The 16,000-nt window shown below is 35.1% G+C and overlaps 2 protein-coding genes across 5 annotated transcripts in view; one reads left to right on the forward strand and one right to left on the reverse strand.

Moving 5' to 3' along the window:
• The window catches only part of LOC133522911 (glutamate receptor ionotropic, kainate 2), a 38,896-nt gene extending 33,377 nt beyond the window's left edge, over nucleotides 1–5,519 (forward strand). For 2 of the 4 annotated variants that reach the window (XM_061858391.1, XM_061858390.1), the window contains exons 16-18: nucleotides 236–351; nucleotides 1,048–1,203; nucleotides 2,643–5,519. In XM_061858391.1, the coding sequence (XP_061714375.1) occupies nucleotides 236–351; nucleotides 1,048–1,203; nucleotides 2,643–2,792 (422 nt within the window). In that variant the 3' untranslated portion in view covers nucleotides 2,793–5,519. The other 2 variants (XM_061858393.1, XM_061858392.1) reach the window with 2 other exon arrangements.
• A 3,750-nt stretch (nucleotides 5,520–9,269) lies between these two features.
• On the reverse strand, nucleotides 9,270–15,643 carry LOC133522913 (procathepsin L-like). The gene is made up of 6 exons (XM_061858394.1): nucleotides 13,269–15,643; nucleotides 12,509–12,711; nucleotides 12,048–12,189; nucleotides 10,831–11,039; nucleotides 10,219–10,414; nucleotides 9,270–9,727 (listed from the first exon to the last, which is right to left on the reverse strand). Exons 1-6 carry the CDS (start codon nucleotides 13,440–13,442, stop codon nucleotides 9,566–9,568), a joined length of 1,086 nt encoding a protein of 361 aa, XP_061714378.1. The 5' UTR covers nucleotides 13,443–15,643; the 3' UTR covers nucleotides 9,270–9,565.
• Nucleotides 15,644–16,000: the final 357 nt, after the last annotated feature.

The following is a 16,000-nucleotide window of genomic DNA, read 5'->3' on the forward strand; positions in this document are numbered from 1 at the left end:
TTGTTTATTTGACAAAATATCATGACTTTGAAAATCTTGCCATTTTAACTTTCTATGCGTTCATGAAATTCTAAAAAGGTTATAACAAAAGTTCGCAGAAATTCATCATCCAGCTGTCAAAACATCTTGTACTTTTTTTAGATGAATATTATTGGATCGATTTCTTACATTTCATATTCTCACCAAGAGATAAAATTCGATGTTTAAAACTCAAAAATATTTTGACTTTGTTTAGACTCCCCATACCGCACTGCTATCAGTGGTGCTGTTTTAAAACTGCAAGAGGAAGGCAAATTGCATATTCTCAAAACGAAATGGTGGAAAGAAAAAAGAGGCGGGGGATCCTGTAGGGTAAGTCAAGACGGTAACTACTATAGATAAATGCGGTAATTTATTGGAATTCTAATATCAAATCAATGTTTGTTTTCACTGCCACTGTCATTGGTATAACTGAGTTTGTAGTTCGAATTTAGTAGATGCAGTTTACACTTTGCACAGCGCGTCGCCGTCGACGGAGTGCTCTTACAGTTTGAAACTTTGTATCGAAGTCACAAGCCCGTATAAACGTCCAGGCAACAAGCTTGGTCAAAATATCTCCATGTTCAGATTTTTGAAAGCACTTTGTGTATGATGTATTTTATGGCAATTGTATTGTAAGGCACTGAAAACAAAACACTTCTGTCTTTTTATTTTCCGTGTTTTACGGTGAGGCGCAGAGCAATCATACTATGGCGCCGCACAAAGAAGCGTTTGATAATGTTACTGCAAGTCTTTTTTGGTTAGTAAAGTAAAATTAATGTGTCAGTGTACCTACCTGGTACCACTGGTTTGTTTTAGATAAATAAAAAAAAAAAAATATTTCAAAATATTTTATAAATGTATTCATCATCATCATCATTTAAGAGCACGGCTCTTGTCGGTGGAGTAGACGCCAGTTTTAAATGTATTATGATTATGATTTGGCTACAACCAAAATATTGAACAGAACTCAAGTTAGACACGATGCCCAAAATATAGAAGGATCAACTAGTCTCTTTTATTTCCTAGGATGAGACATCAAAATCATCATCGACAGCCAACGAGCTGGGTCTCGCTAACGTTGGCGGCGTGTTCGTGGTGCTGATGGGCGGCATGGGGGTAGCGTGTGTCATCGCCGTCTGTGAATTCGTGTGGAAGAGTCGTAAGGTTGCTGTGGATGAACGGGTGAGTTTACGCCGTAATGATCACCTTATGGTATAACATCAAGACAGTGCAACTGGGCAAGTAAGTATCCCCATAATAGAAACGACAGTAATAGTAAAGTAACATTAGGTATTTTTTGGAGTTGAGGAGAATGGCCAAAGCTCCAGTGACGGAAACTTGTCATTATTAACATAGTAAATGAGTAAATACAGTCTCGTCTGAAAATATAGATAGGCAACAAATTCCCAAAAATATGTATACACCTTAATACATATAATATGGGCAATGAGGTCGTATACCTATACATATTTTTGGGCACTTTGTTCGTATCGATATTTTTAGACGTGGCTGTACCTATTAATTGTCAATAATTACATTGCTAAAGTTACAAGCACCCAAAATTAACGGTATTCAGGACAACGCACGCCCCATACTGAACTGAGGAAATAATAAACAAAAGCACCATTAAGTATTGAATTTCCCAGTGACATGAATAACCAACCAGTTACATCAAATATTCTAATTAATTAACTAACAAGCACAATACAAATAGGTGTGTTCTAATTTTGCATTATTAATCTTAGAAGTAACATTTACGACTTCTAAACGATATGTTGTGTATGTAAGTTTCATTACAGGAATTATGATGTAATGTTTGAATAACTGATAGACAGTTTCAGAAAGCTTTATAGTAGAGTTAGAGCAAGATAAGTCTGCAACGATTTTGACAGCACACGCAGTGCAAGTGTTATTTGAAACGTCAAACTTCTATGAAATTATGACGTATAAATAGCACTTGCACTGCGTGTGCTATCAAAACCGTTGCAGACTTTTCTTGGTCTAAATCTATATTGTCAGCGTCGTAAAATATCTAAATCATGCCAAGCCTATCTTTGTCATACTAATAATGAACTGTCAATGTCATCATAATATTTGCCAACATATTTATTCATTTATTTCAGTTCTTCTTTTTACATTATTTTTCACCATTAACTTTATTTTGTTTTAGGTTTACTTTTAGTCAGCAAATGGGTAAAAATTTTCGATTTAATAATGGTCTTTGGCTCGCATCTGTGTTTGTTACAATAGTAGAGTAGATTAGGTACTTGTGTAACTATGTATTAGAGGTAGTAAACATACGATTATGAGCGAGTTGAGTTGCGCGCGAACTATTTTTAATTAGTACTGCAAAACTTGACAGCCAGACACGGGTAGCACTTTCAACAGGTACTTTTTGGACAGCACGTACTAAAGCAGTAGCTGGGTATGCAGCCGTGGTTAACGCTATTTAAAATGTAGTACTAAGATCTGATGCTACAATTTCTATAACAATATTTCTTTATTTTCCTAATGCTGCCTTACATTGGAACTACAGAAAGAAGAGGTACAATTTTTCTAACTAATAATAGGTAACTTATTTGTAAAAAAATTGTAACTGTACCGTGGCTTTGTGTGGTCAGGCTTCACTGTGTTCGGAAATGGCATCGGAGCTGCGATCGGCGCTCAAGTGTCCAAGCGGCGTGGCGGGAGGCAACTCCTCAGGCCCAAGGGATGGGGCGTCTTCCCCATATCTGCACTATGGCTTTAGCACCAAAAGCCAACTTCACTAGCGGCCAACGTCCGCCTCCTCGTCCCCGAGCGATGTGTAGGCGATTAAGGACTTGTGAGAGTGACGGTGACCACCTGATGAGCTAGCACCGTCCTAGTGTGACGTAAATAATTCCCTTCTTACTAGCAAGTGTAAGAGGGCATGTTTTATAACACATATAAAATATACACAAATGCAGTGCAAATTCGTCTGATGCTTGTAAATATCTAACTCATATCTCGATGGTACATATTGAATAGCCGTAAGGGTGTAATCAATGTTAAAGTGACAATTATCTTATAGCAGAATTGAGACTCGGACTTATTGTGTAAAAAGTGAAGTAGTTTAATTGAATATGGACACGTCGGTTGTTTTAATTTAGAATGATAATTTACTGAAATGTTTATAAATGGTTAATGACTTTTATAGGTCAATGTGGGTAGGAGTGTCTAATAAGTATAAGGCAGGTCCATTCAAATCCTACAACTTTCGTGTTTGTATATACTGCTTTTAATTAGGGATTTTTTACAGTACATATGGTCTTACTTCATCGTACGAATATGATAATTAGCACATTACGTAACTACATATGTCGACAATTTTAGGGGCCATATGTACTTGAAAATGTACGATACATGATTGTGCGAATAGGCAATTCACAACTCGTGTCGATTTAAAGCACTCCCTTCGGTAGTGTTTTAATTTATCCCCACTCTTTGCGAATGTCTTATTTTTCGCACTTGTATCGTGTACTAATACTACTAAATGCTTTCTGTCGGGAAACGTTATATCATGTAGACGGTCTTGCCTTATTATACAATTTTCCTACATTGATTTAACCGAAATGTTTGAATAAGATTTTGTCTTTAGGTAGAGATAATAATGATGTTAGAAGAAGGTTATCTGAGTAAAGATTTTCTATAAAAGTGTTGTAAATAGATACGATAATACTGCCATTTTTTTTTAAATACTTAATAATTTAAATGTGGTGTCGATTACACATTTCAATGTGGAATAAGGCCCCATCATCGATTGGTGACAATTAATGGTTTTTTACTTATAGTTGCAGTCAAGTCGTCTGGCCTAGTGGGTAGTGACCCTGCCTATGAAGCCGATGGTCCCGGGTTCAAATCCTGGTAAGGGCATTTATTCGTGTGATGAGCATGGATATTTGTTCCTGAGTCATGGGTGTTTTCTATGTATTTAAGTATTTATAAATATTTATATATTATATATATCGTTGTCTAAGTACCCTCAACACAAGCCTTATTGAGCTTACTGTGGGACTTAGTCAATTTGTGTAATAATGTCCTATAATATTTATTTATTTAATCATAGAGCCAAAATTTAGGCCAAATATACAAATGTATTTGCACATTTTTTACTTGAATGCAATAAGTCGATAAAAAATGTATTGGACAATTGTTGCAATTGAAAAGGTAAATAATTATATATGAATTGTTTATAGAAATTTCATAACAAAACAATTTTGGAATTGTATATAGAAATTTCATAGCAAACATTTTTGGAATTCGGCTTAACTCAGTGCTACGCTGTCATCCGTATGCTGCGACGGGAAATTAACTACGGAACCCTAACAAAGGCTTTGGTTTCATTGCGCCTAAATATCATAATGCCATTGTATTTATATCTCATAAATTTCATAACAACTTAGTCCCAAAATGCCTAAATATCAAATTGTTTTCTTCTTAAAATGGCCGAATTACATAATGAATTTTATTCATATCGTTCGAATTTCAAAATACCTAAATGTCAAAAAGTATGTTTCATCAAATACCGAATTTCCAATAGACGTCTTTTTTAAATATATTAAGTTTAGTTGTGTCTAAATTGCATTTTTATAACCTTTGTGGTATTCACAATATTTTTTAACAATCTAACGGAGCTAAAGACGGATAATATTGGATAACATAGCACTCATAAATGTAGGGAAGTTGACATTTAGGTATTATGAAACCACGTCAATTTGAAGTTTAGGCATTTTGGGAATGTGGTATTATGAGAAAAAAGTTAGGCGTTAGGCAGTTTGAAATTATTCCGTTTTGAAATCTAGGACTTTTGGTAAATGGGTAAAATGAAATTAAGATTAAATGAAACCAAAGCTAACAAAGATTGAAGATTTTACAAGGATATACTTGATTCTAACAAAAATTTTCTTTTTTTCTTTTTCATTACAGGTTTTTATGATTTTTATGATCTATTATGCTAAATAGGCACAAATCGGATATCAGCGACGCTCTGAATTAAAACCAAATTAGAAGTAACTTTAGAGATACGTGTATAAAAGGAGCAATATATAACTGATTACACATACAATAAAATGACCATTAAATTGAAATAATGTACTAATTAGTGTTACCCGACTTATACATAATAGACAGGTTGCGGTTCGAGATTTAACTGAATGAGCAGACAATATTGTAAATCAGTGTGCATAAAGGTGTATAGATAACGATTGAGATAAAACAATTTGTAACGAAGACACTAAAATCGAACTATCACTACGAAATTATTTCAAAAATTTAGGCTAATTGTGAAACTTTAAACTTAACGCCTAAGCAAACTGGCGGATTGCACTCAGATTATTGACAAAAGTGGGAAAGTTGGAAAAGCAATTCAATCTGCTCAAATAGTGCCAAAAATCTTCAACTAAATTTACTATGTATAATAATAAGTTTTTAAGTTTACGTTTCAACCTCAATTCTAAAATAATAAATACTTTTAATAATGTGTTTTGTTTTATTTCATAACGAAATAATGATGATCGTTATAGTGAAATATTATAGTCTATTGCCGTTTATTATCGAATTGTCACAATCGTTAAATACGAGTAACAGTAGCGATAGAATATTTTTTTCATGTTCGTCTAGCTTGTTGAAAAATTTACCCAAAGACTGGTAAATCCTGATTCAAAGATTGTTAAAAGTATAATATAATTGGGGAACATTTTATTTGTCTAATGTTATCCCTCCTGACCCCAGTTAACCAACTTGACGGCATATTTTACGACTGAAGTCGAGCTAACGAAGCGCAAGTTTATACATAATATATAATATTTTATAAAGTAAAGTAAATTGTTGTTGATTTCGACCTTACATGAACGTAAGCACATCAAAACAAAGCTTAAAAAGTTTATCACATGATAATGAAAATAGGGATTAACCCTAGACAAAGACATGGTTATAAGACTAGTCTCATAACCATGTAAATATGTTTACCTTTCAAATGTTTATATAGCACACTAACATTAACGTTAATAGTAAAATACCCCAAAAAGCAATTCATAAAAATAATTAATCCCAAATTACTCTATTACCCTTATAACGGTGTTGGCTTAACTAATAAAACTCCTGAATATAAAGATAAGAAATCAGGTAAAGTTAACCCACGTTCATAGCGCTTTTACTACTTTTATACGATGTAGGTGCGCTAAACTTGTTTCTGTGTTCATTTATACGAGCTCGTAAAAGGTAGTACCTATCAAATATTGCTTGTCATGAAATAAACAGCCTTTTATTTTATTTGAAGTGCGCTGCTACAGGTCGTTACTGCGCTATTGCGTATTGGAAATACTGTATGAAACCTTTCATTACTATTTCATTGATAGGAAATGGCAAAAAAACTTCCATTATTTTGGTTTGGTTCAGTTTTGGTTTTCGTGAGGTTATCATGAGATACAGATTTTTTTACGAAACTTGCAAAATATTATGTCATGTGTGCTTCATGTCTACTCTACTTTCTCTGTACGATATTAACATGATTGGTTTTGAATACTGAAAATTGTCACTGCGTCAGTTTGCTTGTATATGTTCGTCATGTATCTGGTCTTGATGTGTGTCTTAATACAGTTAAGTCAACAGAAAAAAAAACGCATTGCAATGATACATATTTTTGCCTAGTCGGCATTGCAGTCTTGTATTCCGTCTGCAAATACTCGCATTATGCATTTTCCCTACAAAAACAGATATATAAGAAAGAGATTTTTATATACAAAGCTTGCTCTGTTTTAATTTGAATATTGTCTGCAAGGTCCCAGGGGCACAATAGCAGAATACGTTCCGCCTGAACATGATACGAATGTATGATAGCCGCGGGCGTGTTCGTTACACTTAGTGATGTGTGTGGAAATGTTCCCCTGATTTAGGGCATATTCATCGAACAGCGGAACATTGAGCATTTTTTGTAAGGTCCCAGGGGCACAATAGATACGTCGCTGTAGAAACACAAGAGCCATAGGCTCAATTGTGAATAGTCAACTAGGGAACAAATAAAATAATTTTATGAAATCTTTTTTTTATTTGTGTTTTTAAGTAGTCAGATACTATAAGTATAAATTACAATAAAAAATTACCAAGCTCTCCGTTAGCCGAGGCCGGAATCGAACCAGCAACATCTTTAGCTTACGCGCCTAGTGTCCTGACCACCCGGTTACGTACCCTTCCCATATTTTCCTAACCACAAAACAAACTTATGAAACATAAACGGGAGTTTTGTTATTGAAACGTAAACATATAGAAAGTTAGAATCCTCCATAATCCTTCGAGTTGAATATTCTGGGAAAGGCACAGCACTAGTTACACTTCGTATATTTAGTGGGACAAAGGCGTAGGTATCTGGCTAGAATGGTCATAGTTAGGCCATTGTCCCACTAAGTTACTACATGTTATTTTGTCTGTACAGTGTGCTTCATTACACAAGCGTGGGTGCTACTCCAATCTCTCACCCAGTCGCAGTTTCAGTGGAACCTGTGTTGAGTGTGCTCTTCAATTACGGGGGATTATTATTTATTAATCGTAGGTCTTGCTACTCTGCTTTCAGCTTTATGGATTTGAAATATTAGATTTAAGGTAAATAGATATTTAACTGCATCGGTTATCTGTAGAACATTGAAGATCGGCTGGATTTTTGCTAAAGTTTGATGATGACAATACATATTGAAAGACAATGTGGTTAATGGTTATTGTATGATTTTATCCACATTGGAATTGCACTGACTCGTACTGGTCCCATCGTATTTGCGATGATTATCTTTATTCGCTTTTCACGCCTAGGCTCCTAAAGAATGACTTAATCCTATTGATCGGGCATTGAGCTCAAACAAGTCCTTATGTATGCGACCTGACTTTCGTTACCGCTGTTTTTATGCTTTTATTATCAAAAGGCGGCCGATGGATGCAATATGGTGACGAAAGCATAAGATGGATAAGACTTAATAAGTTTCGAGTTATATTTATGTATAAAAATATATGCATTTTTTGTTATTATATCAGTAAGTTCCAAATAATGATGAAGTATCACTTTACGAATACGCACCTCTTACATCTGTAGATGTAGAGAGGTCATTGCCCCTGTATAAGTGTATAGTGAACTATAAAAGGAATGGACTGAAAATATCGAATAAAGAAAAATTATGATTAATTATTTCAAGAATAAAACACTATAACTTTTTTGAAATTATGTTGTCTTTATTTAAATCGATTGTAGTCGTATTCATATTACGTATATCGTTCAACATTATTTTGACGTAATTTGCATCCGTCAGCCGCCCATTATTTATTATGCATGTTCACATGTGACTTTGAGCCGTAGAATTTTTATTAAAGGGATTTTGAGACTTTAGTCTGAGGATATTAAATCAGGTAACACTAAAACTTCACTCAAATAAAAATTCAAACCGACCGCGATCGCGAACACCCCTTGGGAATATTCCACCAGATTGCAACCGCTCCAAATGTGATTATTAGGCTTATTTGCTGTGATTGTTTACATATTTCGAAACTTTGTTTACTACACCGAATACACAATGATATTATGGGAGGGAATATAAACAATGCATTACATTTTACACCTGAAATCGTGATTACCACGAAAATGAAATCGTGAGAAAGTAGGCATACTTAAATCAAGACAAATTGACGATAATACTTGATTTACAAAAATTATGCTTTCCAAGAGTAGATATAATGTATAAGTGCGTTTTATAATATTTTTTATGACGGTGATCGGTTCGGTCAATGTTATTAATGTTAAGTGTCATTAGATTAAACTATGTCGTGGAAGTAACAATAAATAAAACATCTAAGTTATTCATTATGCTGTAGGTATATGTTATGACATTAAAATGAAACAACATGATATTAATTTTAGTAAATATTTATTTTAATGAAAAAAAAAAATATGCATGACCATACATGGAGGACTGATGTCGTAATTACTCACTGGAATTAGCATTTACACAAAAGAATCCGTGTGACTCAACATCAAAACTAATGGATGAGACTACGCGTCAAGAGCGTAAAATTTACGCTCATGCTAACTGATACACTGTAAATAATCGGACTTTTAGCCGAAGGCCTCTAAGGCACCTATTTAGTCTCGAATAATATAATTATTATTAGAAGACATCTATCTTACAAACATAATTAATCAAATCCTTACTTAATAATTATAAATATGAAATTAAATAGGTGTCTTTATCTATTACCTCTTCAAATTATCGCGCTGAACCAATTTAAGTAAAATTTGGCATGAAGAGAGTTTGCGTCCCGAGGAAGCACCTACATAGGATTGATTTTATCACGGAAATCATCCCTTCACATGCTAGGTGTGTTTATTTTGTATTAGAAATGGGATGCTTGACATTGAAAGTGTTAAAGGGGCGAAAAGAAGGGTGGATTTTACTATGGAAGTACTAATTATATGCAGACAAAGTCGCGGGGTAGTAAAATATATGTGCTCACCTAACTTAAAATATTTAAAAAAAATTAAACAGTGTTAAACGGTCGGGTAAGAAGCCACGCTGGCGATGCCGCAGTGATTGCCGCGGTTGCGCGCCATCTTGATATAGCCGTCGATGCCCCACGACTTGCCCCACGAGTTCTTGGCCAACCAGTAGTCTCCTCCTTGTGGGTCAGTGCCGTATCCCACAACCAGAACCTGTCAATTATGGTTAGTGTAAAAACTGTCAAAAATAAAAATACGAATGCTTATGAGGTTATGATATAAAACACTTCAGCTTGTATATAATGGCCGTAGTTGTCTACGTAACAGATTGATGACGGCAGTGTCTGGGTCATTCTCTAAAAATATGTCTGCGGTGTTATTGCCGCGACCCATGTGTATTTCGTTAACTGTTGGTTGTTGAAGGGCTATGCTGCATAATTTGTATAAAATTTGCAGAACGATTTAATTCAGTCAGTTATGTTGCATTTTAGTGATATATTCAGTATATTTGTTTTAAAGTGGAATTAACTCCAGAAGATTCAGTAGCGCATTTTTAAAGAATTTTAAGGCCATCTTCACCAAAATTGGACACTACCATAATAAAAATATTCAAAACAAAGTTAGATGTATCCAAGACACATCAGTTTAACAGTACCTTATGTAGACTAATTTCCCCAAACTGTCCCATTAAAAAAAGAACGTACGGCATGGTTAGGACTGTTAGTCTTGCAAGCTGGCTCATAATACACCCCTTCCGCGTACTGGTGGAACGTGCTGGGTGCGTCGATGGCGACGGCTATCGGCCCTATCGTTGCGACTGCGTCCATCAACTTCCCTTCGTCTCCTTGCGGTATGCTCACATAACCAGTGCAGGTGGCGGCGGAGTTTCTAGGGTTGTATCTGAAGAAAAAGTTAGCGATCAAAAAAGGTGAATAAATGTTGTGATATCCCTAGATAAAACTAACTACTGTAAAGCATTGGCACGAATCTAATCTTTCTGATATGATGACTTTGGTATGTTTTTTTTCTGGTGTGGGTACTGAGTGCCTACTATTTCTTTTTATAATATTACAATATGTTTAAAGTACCTACTTTCAAAGGAAGTATAAAGGTGCAAAAGATGTATCAAGTACGTACTTTAAAGTACAGGATAAATCGTTTAACAAACTAAAAATCGGCATATTTTTCCTGCTTACTAGATTCTTATGTTTGCACCCACATGGCACTTGCCGTGAAAACTTATCTTGGTCTGACTGTTACTAGTAATGTCGAGCACTACTTGTTCTACCTATGCTCAATCCTGACTTCATTCTGACCTGCACTGTTGTTGATCCGCCTGGTAGGGGTAGGCTGCTTCCGCACTGATCCCGCCGTTGTCCTTGATGTACTGGAAGGCGCTGTTCATCCAACCGCCGCTACAACCGTTGTTGTCGTACTTGCTCGTACAACAGTCGATCAAGTTTTGCTCCGATAGGGACACCAGTCGTTTGTTTTTTATTGCTGTTTGGCCTTCGAGAGCGCCCGTCTGTTGCGCAAAAAAGTAAGTTTTTCAGCATCAGCAGGTAAAGGCTCTTTTGATTATTCAAAAACTGATGAGAAAGTTGCATTTTATTTACACGTGGGACAAATCAATATGATTCAAATTTTGAGTTGTTTCCTTATATTTTGAATGATAAATATTTCATAACATTCATTTGGTTTTGGTTTGCTTTTGTTTGATATTATACAGTTAGTATCTTCCTCGCGTTGGTGTGGTGAAAAATGTTGTGTTTCACTCGGTCAATCATTTCGTCTAATCCACAGTTGAAGTTTGTAGGTAAGTACTTTGTATTGTATTTATAAAAAATATAGTATGAATGAAAATATTATAAACCTAACCTAAAATGGTTTTTAAAACTGTGACTGTAAACTTGTTTCTATCAACATTTTTTTCCAAAATATCTCGTAAGTGTAACAATACAGAAATGTTCAATGTTATCTGCGGGCGTTTAAATCAAACAGAAAAGCGTGGCTAGTTTCCTTGTTTACGAATGAAACTCACCTATCCGGCTTGTTTGAATGGGTTTGATTTCAATAGGTTCCATACTGGTGAGCGGGCTTTGATGGTTGCGCTTTTATCGTTTGATATCGTTGCTATCACGTTCTAGAACGAGAACTAGTGCGAGAACGACGCATGTCACATGGTACACGATAAAAACGCAACCATCCTTTTCGTACTAGTCATAGTAAGTATAAGTAGTAAGGCCAATTCGAGTTTGAGTTATTCGATCTATTTTCGATATGTAAATATCCAGTGTCCAAAGCAACAATATTATGCTTTTGGTTAAAGAAATTTCATTTTTGACACTGATAGATCAGTATCATCTCGGAAACAGATCGAAAAACTAAAACTCGAATTGGCCTGGTAGCCTAGTCAGTAGAACTTGCTTACGAAGTCAGTCAGGGCATTTATTTGTGTGTTTATAACAAATATTTGTTCCAAAAGGGCTTAGTGTGATTCGCAGCATTAGGACTGAGGGTAAGGAAAACTTACAGCACTGAAAGCCCAACAGGAGCCGCATTGCTTCTGGTCCTTGACATCCGTGACCACGCCCCGCTGACGCCAGTCCACCATCGCCGGGTAGTCCGCCAATATAGGTGTTCTGAAGGGCTTAGAGTGATTCGCTGCACCAGGGCTGAAGATAAGCAAATAATTTGGGCCTTGTTTTAATTGGGCGGAAATTTGTTCCTGTACAATAATATTATATAATTTTGGAACGAAGTTACCATACAAAGTAATAATGTCCTATAATATAATATAAAAAAGTACAGCAGATCAACAGACAACAGAGACATAATTAATTATGTCATTCTGTTAAGTTATTAGAGAATGGTACCTAAGTAGATATTTTTGACGAGTAGTCTGATCCGCAACTTGCCGATGCTGACTGTACGTATTTGAAATTGTAGCATTGTTGAGGTATCTATTTAATAAAAAAAATCCAAATAACTTACTCGCGTCGGTAAATAAAACCTTTCATCTTCTTGTTAAATTCGGGCTCCAGCATGTCGCAATACTTGTTCACTTTTAGTTTGTATGAGCACTTCCCTTTTTCGTACATTTCATTGTGCTTTGCTATTTTGTATTTGTTCAGGGCGTAAATGCCCATGTGTTGGCGGTCTTCCGTCATTGATTTGAATTGTTTGTCGAACTGCAACTAAAACCGGAACAATTCAGCAAGTAGTTTATTAAAGGAATAAATAAAGTTTATTAAAGCAATCGCAATGGCATTACGAGTTATTGCTGAGGTTTTCTTGAGTGACTACAATTTGGGGTAATTAAAGTGCTTATCAGCAAGTGGGCAAGTTGTTGGTCACCGCCTGGTATAAGAATTTTTTTACACATACACTTGCACAGTTCCCACATTAGAAGGTTTGGAACTTGACTTTGTCTGTTAAGAGTGCCTATGAAGCTGATGGTCCCGGGTTCGAATCCTGGTAAGGGCATTTATTTATGTGATGAACACAGATATTTGTTTGAGTCATGGATATTTTCTATGTATATATAGGTATGTATATCGTCGACAAGTATCCATAGTACAAGCTTTGCTTAGTTTGGGGCTAGGTCGATCTGAGTAAGATTGTCCCCAAATATTTATATATAAAAAAGATAAGATGCAATATTCGCTGGTTGCGCCTATAATTGCACTTTTATTGAACTTTTTAAATTATAAGTTCTCAGTAGAGTTAAAAATTACAAATCTTATTTTTTTACCTTGAAATCTTCCCACTCCTCATGGATAACGTCTTCGAAGGTAAACTCATGACGAGCGGCAACCGTCATCACGCATAGAAGTAGAATGATTGACTGCATTCTGATAAGGTACAGTAAAAAAATACACTTTATTATTTTGGGCAATGATAAACTAATATTACAGTGCAAAAGCATTGTCCCAAAAGTAAAGAAAATAGGCCTACCTAACCAACCTACACTTTTATGATGAATTATCACTGCTTTTTGTAGTTTTTTGCCCTTTTAAATTCATGAAAACATCTTTTATACCTTTTGGACTAAATAAAGTTGGGTCATTCTACACTAATGATTAGCCTATTTAAAATATACTACTATTGTTAGTGAATTCAAAGAAGATACTCGTATACGCTTTTTAGAAGTATTATTAATAGAGGTTAAGTATGCCCTATCGTGGATCTGTCTATGGATGTTTTTCAAATCTTGTATTCTATGAAGTCTGCGTTGATATCTAGTCGTAGTAGACATACTAAACAAAATCTCATAGTCTAAAATCAAAAGTAGCAATAGGTCAAAAAACTTTACTATGTTATGATAGTCCCAACACATATCTTAATTAACTATTATAATATTTTAGCAAGATAATAATAAATACCTGAAGTTTGATCAGCTAATAATTGTTTTTCTCTGGCTTACTGAGCCACTTCCACTAATGAATTACTAGGTGACTGCCAAGTATGGTAGCCACCTTATTTTTGTCAAATTTTAGCAGTTTTATGGGCTTTTATATTCGTTTAACCCTTAAAGAACTGAAATGACAAAGATGGTATGACGTGTGAAAAGACGGGGATATCCGTATCGGCGGTTTGTTTAATTGAAATGTGTTATCGACTTTAGGGTAAATTCACCAAGTATTTACCAGGCGTGATACATGACGAGCTTATATTCAAAACCTGACTTGTCACCGTTATATCAAACTGGGATAAATGAAAAAAAAAAAAAAAACTATTATTCATACGTATTAAATTGATACAACTGAAACTTTGCACTGTTAATTAAAAAAAATGTTTACACTAATACTATTTTAAAATTATTCGAAATAACTACCCATACAAATTAACTTGGATTTTTGCGATTTAAAAATGGACAAATCGTTTTATGCTTGGACATTGTGGACAAAACTTTTTATGCACCAACGTTATAAGGACAAATCATATTTAGTTTAGCCCCACGTTTGACGTAAGAGTCCTTTGAAAAAGTGTACATCAAACCAAACAAAAAGCGTTTTCTCCTTAAGCAAAACGGCGGCAAAACAGACTAGCAATTGGCTGAAATGACAAATCATTTTTTGCATGAGAAAATCTTGTAGACAAAATTGTTTTTGCATATGATTCCGCTATAAAAATTCATAATAACTAATATGGGAAAATAAATAAAAATATTAACGAAGATTTACGAAGTAACGTAACCTTTTATAATGGTTAAAAAAAATGTGACAAAATCAGGTTTTGAATATAAGCTCCTCACATAGTATGGGAAGAGAAATTATTAATATGCTTAGACATAAGTGTGCCTCGTAATAGTTATTTGTTTTTACAAGGAGGCACAGTTGTTCTTGTTAACCGCTCGTGTTAATATTGATACCCGTTCAAGCAAAAGATTCCTAAATTCGAAAAGTGAAATATTGAGCGTTGCGAATGTTTCAAGGCGCGAGGGTTTAAAAAAATTGTCACCGAGTGAAACACAAAATTGTTCACCACACCAACACGAGGAAAATACTTACTATAAAACATTAAACAAAAAACAAAATAAACCAAATTGAATCCAAATGAACGTTATTAAATATTAATCATTCAAAACCATTATTTAAAAGTCAATTCTACCAGCTAACATAAGGATACAACTCCAAATTTGCATCAAATTACTTTGCCACTCTTGTGGATAAAATGTAACTTTCTCATTAGTTTTTGAACAATCAAGAGAGCTTCTACGAGCTGGTGTGGTGAAAAGCTTTTACTTTTTTTATACTACGTCGGTGGTAAACAAGCATACGGCCCGCCTGATGGTAAGGAGTCTCCGTAGCCTATGTACGCTTGACACTCTGGCAACTTTACTCACCGGCAGGAACACAACACTAGGGTATGAGTAGGGTCTAATGTTATTTGGCTGCGGTTTCCTGTAAGTTGGGCTCTGCTCTAGCCTCGTGTCGCCCACCATACAAAATTATAGTTAATGAAGTTTGAATCTAGTTGTGTTTTTAATAAGGTTGATTTTAATTTGTTCGAATATTTTACGAGACAAATGAAATGTTGGTTTGTTTGTTTTTAATGATGGTAGACATTCCATCAAAACTGAGTCATGTCATGTCATCCTAATGTAGATTACGCGGCACGAAGCTAGATCTGTACCCCTAGTGTAAATATTTTCGACAGCGAAACGTGACGTACGCGTTTGCGTTAAGTGTCATTTTGTATGAGATTTTTGACTTTCCAAAACGTCCCGCTTGGCGCGCTGTTCAAAAACCCATACAAAATGAGACTTAACGCAAACGCGTACGTCACGTTTCGCTATCGACTAAATTTACACTAGGGGTACTGGAATGACATCTGCTGTGCTGTGCCCTACCACATAAAGCGAGATGACATTCACAATGCCCATACCTCTCTTTTGGACGTAGTTTAAGGACATACCCGGGAACTAAGATATTATAGCATTAAGCATTTACACCCGTTAATTTTAACTATAGTCAGGTTTTT

The sequence above is a fragment of the Cydia pomonella genome, chromosome 11 (genome assembly GCF_033807575.1).
Source record: "Cydia pomonella isolate Wapato2018A chromosome 11, ilCydPomo1, whole genome shotgun sequence".
Lineage (NCBI taxonomy): Eukaryota > Metazoa > Arthropoda > Insecta > Lepidoptera > Tortricidae > Cydia > Cydia pomonella.

Excerpts from the sequence above, each read along its gene's own strand:
- LOC133522913 (XM_061858394.1), bottom strand. The coding sequence starts at position 13,442 with ATGCTTTTGCACTGTAATATTAGTTTATCATTGCCCAAAATAATAAAG. Across the intron at positions 12,190-12,508 it reads GGTTTTATTTACCGACGCGA|CCCTGGTGCAGCGAATCACT; the intron begins GTAAGTTATTTG and ends GCTTATCTTCAG. Across the intron at positions 11,040-12,047 it reads CCTGTTGGGCTTTCAGTGCT|ACGGGCGCTCTCGAAGGCCA; the intron begins GTAAGTTTTCCT and ends TTTGCGCAACAG.